Consider the following 13,690-nt stretch of genomic DNA (forward strand, 5'->3'; position numbering starts at 1 on the left):
GCCGACATTGCTTGGCTGATGGTACCGTGAGGAGTCCCTCTCTGTGTGAGCGCACGGGTCGGTGAGAGGCAAACGGTGGCAGTAGGTGGTCCCGTAAGTAACCCGGTCCTAAGCCATGGAGCGCTTTGAAGGTGGTAACCAACACCTTGAAGTGCACCCGAAAGACCACAGGCAGCCAGTGCAGCTTGCGCAGGAGTGGTGTTACATGGGAGCCACGAGTGGCTCCCTCTGTCACCCACGCAGCTGCATTCTGAACCAACTGGAGCCTTCGGGTGCTCTTCAAGGGGAGCCCCATGTAGAGAGCATTGCAGTAGTCCAGGTGAGATGTAACAAGAGCATGAGTGACTGTGCATAAGGCGTCCTGGTCAAGGAAGGGGCGCAACTGGCGGATCAGGCGTACCTGATAAAAAGCTCTCCTGGAGATGGTCATCAAATGTTCTTCAAAAGACAACCGTCCATCCAGGAGAACGCCTAGCTTGCGCACCCTTTCCATAGGGGCCAGTAACTCGCCCCCAACAGTCAGCTGTGGTTGCAGCTGACTGTACCGGGGCGCCGGCATCCACAGCCACTCCGTCTTGGAGGGGTTGAGCATGAGCCTGTTTCTCCCCATCCAGACCCATACGGCTTCCAGGCACTGAGACAGCACGTCGACAGCTTCATTGGGGTGGCCTGGGGTGGAAAAGTATAGCTGCGTGTCATCAGCGTACAGTTGGTAACTCACCCCAAAACCACTGATGATCTCACCCAGTGGCTTTATATAGATGTTGAACAGGAGAGGTGAGAGAATCGACCCCTGCGGCACCCCACACATGAGGCGCCTCACGGTCAATCTCTGCCCCCCTGCCAACACCGTCTGCGACCGGTCAGAGAGATAGGAGGAGAACCACCAATAAACAGTGCTTCCCACTCCCAAACTCCCCAACCGGTGCAGCAGGATACCATGGTCGATGGTATCAAAAGCCGCTGAGAGGTCTAAGAGGACCAGGGCAGAGGAATAACCCCTGTCCCGAGCCCTCCAGAGATCATCAACCAACGCGACCAAAGCTGTCTCTGTGCTGTAGCCAGGCCGAAAGCCGGACTGGAACGGGTCTAGATAGACAGTTTCATCCAGGTACTGGGGTAATTGACATGCCACCACACTCTCTACAGCCTTCACCACAAAGCGAAGGTTGGAGACCGGACGATAATTTCCTAAAACAGCTGGATCCAGGGAGGGCTTCTTAAGGAGGGGTCTCACCACCGCTTCTTTCAAGGCAGGAGGCACAACCCCTTCCAACAAAGAAGCATTAACAATCCCCCGGAGCCAGCCTCATGTCACCTCCTGTGTGGCCAGCACCAACCAGGAGGGACACGGGTCCAATAAACAAGTGGTGGCATTCAACCTCCCCAGCAACCTGTCCATGTCCTCAGGAGCCACAGGATCAAACCCATCCCAAATAGTCTCAACAAGATGAGTCTCTAACATCTCACCTGGATCAACCCAATTTTGATCCAACCCGCCCCGAAGCTGAGCGATTTTATCGTGCAGATACACACTGAAATCCTTGGCACGCCCTTGTAGGGGGTCATCCCGCACCTCCTGCTGAAGAAGAGAGCGGGTCACTCTGAACAGGGCAGCCGGGCAGTTATCTGCTGATGCAATGAGGGAGGAAACGTAGGAATGCTTAGCCTCCCTCAATGCCACTAGGTAGGTCTGAATATATGACCTAACTAGTGTTTGGTCAGCTTCCGAGTGGCTGGATCTCCAGACACTCTCTAGGCATCTTTTCCGGCGCTTCATCTCCCTCAGCTTCCCAGAAAACCAAGGAGCTGGTTGAGTTCTATGCCGGGTCAGAGGCTGCAAAGGCACGACACGGTCCAAAGCCCCAGCCGCAGCCCGTTCCCAGGCTGCAACTAGTTCTTCGGCCGTGCCATGGGCCAGCTCCTCAGGGAACGGCCCAAGCTCCATCAGGAATCTCTCCGGGTCCAACAGGCGCCTGGGACGGAACCAGCGCATTGGTCCCGTCTCCCTGCGGTGTTGAGTAGCGGTCCAAAAGTCCAGAAGAAGGAGAGAATGAACTGACCATGACAAAGGCTCAATAACTAAATCTCCTAAATCCAGATCATTCAGCCAGAGATAAAAATCAGATCCAGTGTGCCTCCCCCAATGTGAGTAGGGCCATTAACTACTTGAGTCAGGTCCAAGGCCGTCATGGGGGCCATGAACTCCCGAGCTGTCATCGATGCCACGCCGGTTGATGGCAAGTTGAAATCCCCCATGACCATAAGTCTAGGGGTCTCAACCGCCACCCCGGCAAGCACCTTCAACAGCTCAGGCAGGGCTGTTGTCACGCAGCAAGGAGCCAGGTACGTGATCAACAAGCCCACCTGAGTCCTATGACCCCACTTCACAAAGAGGGATTCACAACCAGCTATCTGAGGTACAGTGGTCTCCCTTGGTTCTAGACTCTCCTTAATAACAACCGCCACCCCCACCTACCTTGGGTCCTCGGCTGATGGAATACTCAGAAACCCGGTGGGCACATTTCAACGAGGGGAACCCCCCCTTCCATGCCCAACCAGGTCTCTGTAATGCCCATAAGGTCCGCGGGCCCCCCCTGTATAAGGTCACAAATCAGGGGGGCTTTGTTCACCACAGACCGTGCATTGCACAGCATCAACTGAAGGTCCAAGCTCTGAGGATTCAAGCCACTCAGGGAACAGGAGAAGTCTGAGGGGCCGGGGCGCGCGATTGCTTTTAAACAGCAGGCACGCACCCCCGAAGAACGATATGGCCCCCTGCTTCCGCCATATCTGCCCCTCCCACTTACCGTGCAGATGGAACCACCCTCACAAACAAGAACATGATCCTCCCCCGTTACCCTCGAACCTACTATAAAAATGCCGCGAGCACACACAGGAACTGGTCCCCTCCCCGACGGGTTACCCCCAATGCCCGTCCTTTCCCTCCCCCCCCATTAAAAATTCCCTATTTAAAAATCCCCAGAGGTTCTTCCTAGACGCATGCCACCTCTCTGGGTCCCAAAACCCATCATTAAAGCCAGCCCTCGGTAATGTGGAGGGCCACTCCTGCGAGGCGGGGGCACCTCACAGGCGCAAGAGTTCAAGCAGAGAATATCGCATAAAAACAGAAATCAGCAAATGAGTGGATCCGTCCCAAACCGGCAAAGATGTAAACAAAGATGGTCAAAGATGTTAATCCAATTAGGACCCGGTGAAGTTGGAAGAAATGGACAGTCAATCTTCATTTATCATTAATAAAATATATGTTTTTAGAGTAGCTTTAGTACGAGCAAGAACCATACACCAAATGCTACAAGACAGCACAAGCAATCAGTGCTGTCATTGTTACTGAAAAAAAATATGAGGTATATCTTCTAAATCTTAAAATAGCACTATGGGTTTTAGCAGACTATGGCATTTGTGTATGATGAAACAAACATGAATTCTTTAAACCTAGCATTGTTTACTGTATGTCATACCATTGATGCACAAGACTTATAGAAATGTATAGAGAAATTCAAGCAATCATTAACTAGAAGGCATGTCACAGTCCTTTTCAGCATTAATTATTGTAACATATTTCTACCAAATTTAGCTTTGGTGCTATACTTTTCTCAGTGGACAAAACAGTGGAAATAAACTTTAATAGAAGCAAAGATAATGGTGGCAATGGACTTGGTGTATACATGTTATAGCTTTTGTTTCATGAGTTATACATTTCAGAAAATATTTGTGTGGAAGGGGGAGTTCACTTACAACAGCTGTTTGAATTTTGTGGGCTTTGTTCCTTAGAAGGCAGAGTTACATAAAAGAATTCAAAAGAACAGACAATCATGCAAATGTGGGTATAAATTCTTGTGACATGTTTTCTCTCACAGATTGGGAATCTTCCCATCACAGATTAAATATATCAAATATATCTGTATTGTATTGTAGAGCTTGCTATTGATATGATAACATTTGGAAACAACACATTGACCAGTAGAGATGAGAGAAATAAAAAGAAATTACACTTGATGTAGTTAGAGGTTCAAATCTAATGCCTGTTTTCTCTCAGCAGCTCTAGCCACAAAATAAATAAACAAGCAATGTTTGCTTTCCTGTCATAGTACCATTGGACACACTGAATACCCCTGGCTGTGGATGAAGCCATGAATACATAAACAAAAAAGCCACCACAGTATCTAGTTTTGTAAATTTAACCTGATCTATATCTTGGTGGGGGAAGGTTAAGTATTGATATATTGTTATGTGATTGATTAACCTTTTCCATCATGCAGTATTGTTACTAATCACACTGGGTTACTGTGTATATTATAACTTTTGCACATTTCCTAGAGTTAATTCTTTTTGACATTTCAATAGAGCAAGCATCTATAATGATCTTTTTTTGATCAGTAGAAACTACGCAACAATATATTAGAAGGATATTCTCATCAGAATATGCAGGATTCTCAATTGTATAAATGATAGAAATGGTTCAGATGTCTTTTAATTTCTGTATCATTGAAGCTGAAATTGAAGTCTCAAATCCAAATGAAATCTGAGAATTAAATAAGTATTAATTATTCATATTTTAAAAGAATTTTTTTAAAGAATTGTTCTCTCCCCCTCCCCCAATTATATCCCTATTATGTGGGGGTTTTTTGACTGATGGGCAGGATAACAGAGCAGTGCTCCTGGGGAAAAGTTCTTGATAAGCTCTATATGAAGCCGCTAAAATTTACAATGGCTCATAATTGTCATGAGCCTAAGTTGCAAATTTACCACTGCTTTTACAGGATTTGTGATATTTCTAAAATTTTTATTTCTTCCATTTGTGATGGATTAACAAAACCCTTTTGCAAGAAACAAAATGACTATATGTAGAGGCAGTAATTGCATTCTGATTTTTCATTCACCAATGACTGGTTTGTGCTGCTTATGTTCTCATGTTCAATAGAATGTTTGTGACTGAACTTCTCTTTTATTTGGCATGTGCCTTCAAATGTTTCTTGCCTCAAAGCTTAGACTGAAAACGGGTACACTGGAGAAATTTATTTTTTCCTATTTCTGCTCACCAGATGTTTCATATACATCTTCTAACAATTATAGAATAGATGAAAAAATATATTAAACAGCTGGCGAAAATATAATCTTATTAATGAAATGCAGCTGATAACTCTCTGTGTTTAAACCAAATCATGTTTTTTATGTGGCATTTTTGTTTTTTATTGCCAGATACCTTTGTTTTACATTTCTAGACATCCATCTTATCTCATCTCTCACTCTTATCCTCCTTGTAACCTATAAAATCAGAATATACTATGTCAAAGTGCCCAGCCCAAGGTTATTCAATAGGCTAAAGTATATTTGGCTATGTTGGGTAAGCTTACATGCTGACAGTCAATTATCAATTTGGAATTATCAGTATGTCACCAAAAACATACTTAATATATTTCCCAGATAAAAATCCCAGATCATTCAGGTAGCAATGGCATCTGCACCAAGCAAATGAAGGACCATTACATCACAACCAAGAGGGAAGAACTCTTTGTTGCCATTAAGTGCCCATTAGGCCAATTGGTTGATAGTCCTTGCGTGGGAAATGATTGGAATTTTTTTTTTAAATTTGAATTTATATCCCACCCTTCTCCGAAGACTCAGGGCGGCTTACATTGTGTAAGGCAATAGTCTCATCCTATTTGTATATTTATATACAAAGTCAACTTATTGCCCCCCCCCCCAACAATCTGGGTCCTCATTTTACCTACCTTATAAAGGATGGAAGGCTGAGTCAACCTTGGGCCTGGTGGGACTCGAGCCTGCAGTAATTGTAACAGGCTGCATTAGCCTGGTGAGCCACTTCCCAGCCCAAATTCTCTTTGTATCTACAAGCACTGCTCCAGCACAGATCCCATATTATATTGAAACAGCTTTTCACATGGTTGGTGAAATTCAGAATTCTGGTGGGGAAAATCAACCGCTGTCTTTACAATGCTATAGCTTATACAGATGCATGATAAGGGGCAGCAAGTTTTAGAGTGATAAGAGTTTTTCCTGGTTCCAGGACAGCAGGAAAGGAACAAAAGTAGCTGTGTGGCTAAGTCCACACTCTTCAATGTACTGTATTTTGACTGCTTCATGCCCAATTAGTGCTTTGAAGGTTGTAAGAATAAATTGATGGATGTCATCTTCTTTTGAATGTATCCTGTGAAGTCTTGCAGATTCCCACACTTAAAAGTGACTATTTTAGAGGATATAGAGGATGACAACATTTTAGAAGCACAGCACATAAAACTGTTGAGTCTGATCATTATTTCCCAATATTCTCTTTGCAGCATATAATTTTACTTGATTGCTGTAACATTTTCAAAGATATGCCCCCACAGGTATATTTGACTAAGACATGGTGGCAGAAACAAATAGCAATTCTAATAAGAAAAATACAAGCTTAACAACTTTTCTGCATTATATTGTATTGCATTGCTGGAGATACTTGTTATTTAGTATTCTTTCACTTTCCCTAATTCCTTCTTCAACCTACCAGTCACAGATTTCTCTACAAGACACCTAAATTTTCTATAAATTTACTGTTTGTGATTTTTTTTTTAAAAAAAAAAGTTGAATTGGAAAGTTGTGCTACTTGTTGTGCTACTTGGTGTACTAGCTGTTCTCTGAAGCCTGTCACTTCTGTTAATATTAGAGTGGCAACAATATTAACCTTGGCTGAAGTTGGATGTTACTCTTCCCAAGACTTCAAAGCCACCAGTACTACAATCCTAGAAATTACTCAAAATATGAGAGATGGAGAAATTCTACAATGTGAAGGAAAGGATACAGGAGTAAGAATGATTTAATATTAGATCTGACTGGGAATAGCATATCTATATGTAGACAAATATTGCCCATTCTCATTTTATTACTTTTATGCATGCTGTTTTTAAGGTTTTATTTGGGATAGCTCCTGAATATCCTTCCATTTTTATTTCCAAAATCAGAAATACAAGTTTGCTATAAATATAATGCAAATCTCAGATTTTTAGGAAAAACTCTGCTTAGAGAAAGTCTGAGAAGGACATAAAGTTATTTAATGCATTATTTTTTTTTAACCATAAGAATGAAAAGAAGTGCTTTGGGAACTACTGTATGCATGCTGATTTGCATGTGTGGAATGTAAATTTTCTCCTCTGATTCAGGTGAGAAAATAACTTGGTCAAGTTGAGATAGTGGTCTATAAAGATCAACTATAAGAGCTGATATCCAACAAAACCAGAAGCTAGAAAAGGGTGATTTGGTGGTTTTATTTATTTTCAGGCTATCTGCTTTCTAGCTACTTTATTATTATTTTATTTATTATTTTATTAAATTTTTATACCGCCCTTCTCCCGAAGGACTCAGGGCGGTGTACAGCCAGAATAAAAACAAAATATATACAATTTAAAACAACATTTAAAAAGAGCAAATTTTAAAGGCTGATTATTAAAATTTAGATTTAAAAATTTAAAAATATTAAGAATACCCAATTTAAAATTCAACACAAATTATGCCAGTCCCGCTTTAATAAATAGATATGTTTTGAGCTCACGACGGAAGGTCCGAAGATCAGGCACTTGACGCAGGCCAGGGGGAAGTTCGTTCCAGAGCGTCACTGCCCCCACAGAGAAGGCCCTACTCCTGGGGGCCGCCAGCCGACACTGTTTGGCGGACGGCACCCTGAGAAGACCCTCTCTGTGAGAGCGTATGGGTCGGTGGGAGGCAAAGGGTAACAGCAGGCGGTCTCATAAGTACCTTTATGTGTTCATAAAGTAAAAATACATACACTATGCTTTGTTAGTGATAATCTTTTAATCTTTATTGATACAACTTTTACCAATTTCCAGATTGAAATGGGATTGAGTTATTTTCTGCCATAGTAATTTTCTTTGTATTGCTGAAATTTGCTACTGATGTATTTGTTAGTGTGAAAATTCTAAAATGCAGGTTGCCTAATAATTTGAAATTATTTTATTTTCGAGTGGACAAAAATATCCATGCTTCTATTACACAAGTGTACTCATTTACAATAGCTGATAGATCAGGTATTTTCCAAACAGGCCAAATATGTATGAATAAGAAGAATCAAAGATATTTAAAGTAAAACATTGCCCATTGATTAGCTAAAGAGTGAAATTTTCCTTTCAGCTTGAAGGATCCCAAAATTTTACATGCCCATTCTTCTCAATTTTACTCTCTACTACAGTAAAACCAGCACTATTACAATAACAATTATTCAGTAAGAAACTGTTGCAAATCTATCCACCAAAGTATATTCAATTATTGGTGCAATATAATATAAATAAAGTATAGCTTTTCTGTCAACTTGGTTGCTAACATAAGCTTCATTTCACATTGATAGCAAATAATACTTTCGTAAAAAGTCATTCAATCCACCCACAGTGAAATACAACAGCAGTCAACCACATCAAAAGAACAGCTGGCTCTTTAGTTGAAGTTTACTTTTCATAATGCATTCTTTCCATCCAAAAAAAGGGAGAGGGGAGAGAAAAATAAACTATTCCACAGCAATTTGTTTTGTTCCATTAATTGTTTTCGCTCTGTTTTGTCCTCTTTACTTTTGCTTTTCTGAGGTGTTTGTATTAAACTATCATTTCTACATTATTTCACTTGGAATGATTTAAATTATCTAGAAAAACATCCAGAACACCAAAGTTAAAATTGATAGCATTGTTACCTGCCAAATTATACAAATTTATCCTACTGGATGGAATCACACAGTTGTATCAGCTGCGAGAGAACACTTTAGTCTGAGCAAATGTGTGTCTATTTTTCTCAGCTCTACCCTACTGGAATTAATGGATGTGCTGTGCAGCCATGATTCAAGTGTTTCAAAATACTACTTAAAGTGGCTTACTAAAAAAAAACTGAATTTAGCATTTTTTCCTAGTTTATAACTACTTTGTTTGGATTTATTTTTTAAAAAAATTGGAAGAATACTCTCTTGGCCTCATTTATATATGAACTCAAATTCATATCTTTATAAGATGTACCTTTTGCCGCAAGACAGCATGCGCATCGTAGACATGATCACATCCTGGACATAAACTGTTTTAACTCCTACCCTCAAAACAACGCTACAGAGCACTGCACATCAGAACAATTAGACACAAGAACAGTTTTTTCAAAACACCATCACTCTGCTAAACAATAATTTCCTCAACACTGTCAAACTATTTACTAAATCTGCACTACTATTAATCTTCTCATCATTCCTATCACTCATCTCCTCCCACTTATGACTGTACAACTGTAACCTTGTTGCTTGTATTCTTACGATTTGTATTGACTGTTTCCTAATATGATTTGATTGCTTATTTGTACCCTATGACTATCATTAAGTCTTGAACCTTATGATTCTTGATGAATGTATCTTTTCCTTTATGTACACTGAGCACATATGCACCACATATGCACTTGGCCAATAAATTATTCTATTCTATTCTATTCTATTCTATTCTATTCTATTCTATTCTATTCTATTCTATTAAAACAGAATTTTCTTAAAATAAAAAGTGTTCATGAAAAGAAAATAAGTGCACCATCTTCTAGACCTTGACAGAGTAACTGTAACTAACAAGAATAATAAAACTATAAAGTGATGGAGCAAGGAGTAATGGTTTTCAAATAAGTTGTGAGAGATTATGATGTGACAAATCTTGGGGAGCTAAGTATAACAAAGAATAATAAAGGAAACATGAAATACTTCTTGGCTGTGATTATTTGGAAACCTTCAATGGGAATGGTCTTCATTAACCTTGGGATATAGTGGGGTAATTATGTTTCCTGATACTACATTGAGTTCTTCCATCTCTTTCAGGTCAAATTATATAGTTACTGATTAGATGACCAAATGATTGGCTAGTGAATCTAAGAACCTTGTAGAATGTGCTTAAAAATTGGAGTTTGGAATGGAGAGTTGTAGCAAAAGGGATAAAAAGGAAGAGGAAGAAGGAAAAATAAGGAAAGGAAATAAGAGAAGCTAGCTAAATGTGTTTGGGTGAATGTGTGTGTAAGCGGGAAAATGAGAATGATAGCATGAAACTCCAGTTCTGCTCTTTAACATTTGAAGCTTTTAAATTCTTCTCTGAAGATCATATCAGATTTAAAGTTTAATGAAACACAGCTTCATAGCTTCATATTGGTGTAGAAAGCTATGAATTTGATTGCATATTCAAGGGCAAGTCCCATTACTCTTAGAATCTGGTATGTTCAAAATGAAATAGGTTGTTCAGTTTTTGGGTAGCATGTGGAGTATCTCCAGACATTGTGGTTTGTAACATATTTGAATCAGAATAATATTTATCTTTGGAAAATTAATGTTACCAAAGCTACTTTTTGGAGAAGATGTCTGGGTGCAGTGGCAGCTTCAATTTTAGATAGGATTTTATTTCAAGGATTAATTTCCAAACCAGTTACATTAAGAATTAGGTTGAACAAGATTCAACACGTAATTAGAACAGATACAATCATATATTGTTGTTAAACAAAAGTTCTCCTATGAATCTAACTGCTTATAATATATTGAATTGTGTAGCTGCTATGACTTAAAGTACATATTTGGTGTATGTGTCAGATTATTTTTTCTGGTCCAAGTGGAGCTTTATATTTTGTAAAAGTCAATATATACTGAGGTATATTAGTGAATGTTCATTTTACAAGCTACAAGGCTGTTCAACTCAACTAGCAGATGGCCATAGAATTATTTGTAGTATGCTAAAGTTAGCTAATGCTAAACTGTTATAAAATTTATGTGTCTTTTTTTCATCGGCTAGTCACTGTTATAACAATGCTGCTAAAATGAGATTATTCTGGGCCACTCGGTATAAACCAGTTAAATTGCAACCTATGACCATCATTTGTGTTGTAAATGTTGTACCTTTGATGAAGGTTTTTTTTCTTCTTTTTCTTTTATGTACACTGAGAGCATATGCACCAAAACATATTCCTTGTGTGTCCAATCACACTTCACCAATAAATTCTATTCTATTCTATTCTATTCTATTCTATTCTATTCTATTCTATTCTATTCTATTGACAGAATCTTGCACGTCTGAAAATACAATCCTTTCCCCTGCTTCCTTTACAGCCCAAAACTAGGGAGGGTCTCTTCAGAGTCTCTTACCCTCCCCACTACCCAGTTTCCAACTTTGCTGTTTCTTATCTGACCATTTCCATGGCAGTGTCTGTTTCCCAGATTCCCAAAGTCTTTTCCACATACCATTACACTTGTACAATGTGAGATTGTTTTCTGAGCACAAGAAAAGAAGTAAAATGTACTCATTTTTCATTTTAGAAATAGTTCTGTCAGCAGAACTTTTGTGTAGCACATTGTTTATATCTGAATAAGATTCATTCAGCTCCAGTTCCTTTTCCACCAGATTTCCTATTTTTGACATCTTTTTCTTCTTTCATTTCAGCCAAACCCTTTGAAAATGGACAATACTTGGACATCTATGGAATTACAAGAGACCAAGCTGGGGAGTATGAATGTAGTGCTGAAAACGATGTCTCAGTTCCAGATGTGAAAAAAGTAAAAGTCACAGTAAACTGTAAGTCATGACTTTTTGTTTTTTTAAAATGAATCATTAAGTACATTGTGATTTTTTAGAAGCAAAAAGCAGTTGTCAATAAATGATTAAATGTGATGTAAATTCTGTATAAAGATTACACTAGCTGAGAAGCATAGCAATAGTCTCTGCCCACAACTTGTATGTCTTCTGGAGAAGGTCATTGACCTTTTGTACCAGTGGAAACTCTTGGCAGTTCTTACAATAACTTACATTTCATGAGCATGCGTTATTCCCAGCCACACCGTCTCAAAAAGATTTATTTTGAAAGCCTTTCCCATCCATCCGGAGAGTTCTTCAACATGCTGGTTTGCTGGGCTGCCTATTCATTTATTCCACTCTTTCTTTCTGAATTGGAAATGTTTACTAATTTCTGTCCTTGATAAGAAGAGAACAGAACTCCATAGATTTTAGCAAGATTTCCACAAAACATGGCCATTACATGACAGAAAACTGAAAATGAGTGAAGACTGTGAGAACCTTTCATTCCCCACTGTTACGTTTGGGGCCAATGCCTATGTGCGCATATGTGTATGTGTGTATGTGTATGAAGAAATTAAATTATAAAAGTACAAGCAAAAAGATTTAATCCTAATTTTTAAATACACATTCTGAAATGTTAGACAGAAAAATTTACTTACATAAAATATTGTAATATGGTTCCCTAATAACAAATTCAAACTTTCTGTAGATTTTTTAAATTTATAATGAAGAAAATGATAATAAATAAAACCCTATTGTACTTTATTTAAACTGATTTGTATTTTCCTTGTTTCATCCTTTTGCAAAATTCTAAAGTCCATGTCTGTGATAGTTTCAGTAATAAAATTGTTTTGACTTGCTGCATATTAAGTTTAAGTTTGAGTGGAAAAAAACTCAGTTTAATTTTAAATGATAGGAGCTGTGACAGTGAGATCTTGAGGAGATGAGGAAAATGTACAGTTATCTTAGTGGCCATTCCTTCTTGCACACTTAATACCTTTCAGATTATAATCGTGTTTATGTACTCAAACACAAATAGTTCTCCATTAGGTTTAATATTAACATACCACTAATTTATTGTTTCAGGAAAAATGCAGTAAAAAAAATGTAGTTCTTATGATGGGCTGATGCATCTCAATCTTGGCAGCTGTCAGATGTGTGGACTTCAATTCCCAGAATTCCCCAGCCAGCAGACACTGCCCTAAGAGAAATGAAGTAATACATCCCCATATTGCCAAAAGAAATACGGTACTTAAGAAGCCACTTTGTGTCTTGAATTAGGAGACGGGTAGCACCTTTTCAGACTAATTATTAAATAAGACTAAAGCCACAAATGTTAACTACAGAACACTATTAGGATAATATAGTAGATGGATGATTTAGATTGATGAGGGATGAAGTGGGGAGATGAAATGGTTATACCCATGCAAGTTATATCTAAAACACATTGCAAATACCATATGAATTTATAATTAAAAACTCATTGTTTTTGTACAGAACTTCTGAAATCTTCTGATGTATGTCAGTTCTTCAATATTTACTCAATTCTGTTGGTAGAGGTTTTTGTTCCAAAACAGCTGCTTTGATATACTTTAGGAATTCTGGGAATTGAAGTCCACACATCTTAAAGTAACTGAAGTTGAAGAACACCAGTCAAACTATTGTCCAGTCATAACTGCAAAACTCAGAACAGGTTTTGTTTTAGCATTTTGAGGTAGAAAATGGGAAATCTGCAGCTTAGGTCCTAAAATAAGGAGGCATGGTATTTTTAAAAAAAAATAGAACTCCCCCACCCTCTACAATTTTTGAAAAGCCTGAAAAACTTGATTGTATAGATATGCTTGAAAAATGTCTGTTTTGTATCAGTTAATTCATCTATTGACATTGTAAGTCCAGAAGTTGATGTGGGCATCTTCTTGTCATTTGTTTGCCTGTTAAGCAAACTACCCGAATTTACTTGGCTTTGACACTACCTCCAAGGCATGATCATATATTAACATATTTGCCAGAGAGAGGTTTTTTCTTTAGTAGAAATATGATATTAAAAAAATAGCTCAGGAATTTATCCCCACCAAAACAAAATAAAGCCTCATCAATAG

The 13,690-nt window shown here is 38.8% G+C and overlaps 1 protein-coding gene across 1 annotated transcript in view; it reads left to right on the top strand.

Moving 5' to 3' along the window:
- Window positions 1-13,690, top strand: part of NEGR1 (neuronal growth regulator 1) — a 602,993-nt gene that overhangs the window by 430,381 nt on the left and 158,922 nt on the right. Inside the window, exon 4 of the mRNA XM_058177707.1 lies at window positions 11,460-11,591. Coding sequence (XP_058033690.1) covers window positions 11,460-11,591 — 132 coding nt within the window. The remainder of the gene's footprint in view (window positions 1-11,459; window positions 11,592-13,690) is intronic.

The sequence above is a fragment of the Ahaetulla prasina genome, chromosome 3 (genome assembly GCF_028640845.1).
Source record: "Ahaetulla prasina isolate Xishuangbanna chromosome 3, ASM2864084v1, whole genome shotgun sequence".
Taxonomy (NCBI): Eukaryota; Metazoa; Chordata; class Lepidosauria; order Squamata; family Colubridae; genus Ahaetulla; species Ahaetulla prasina.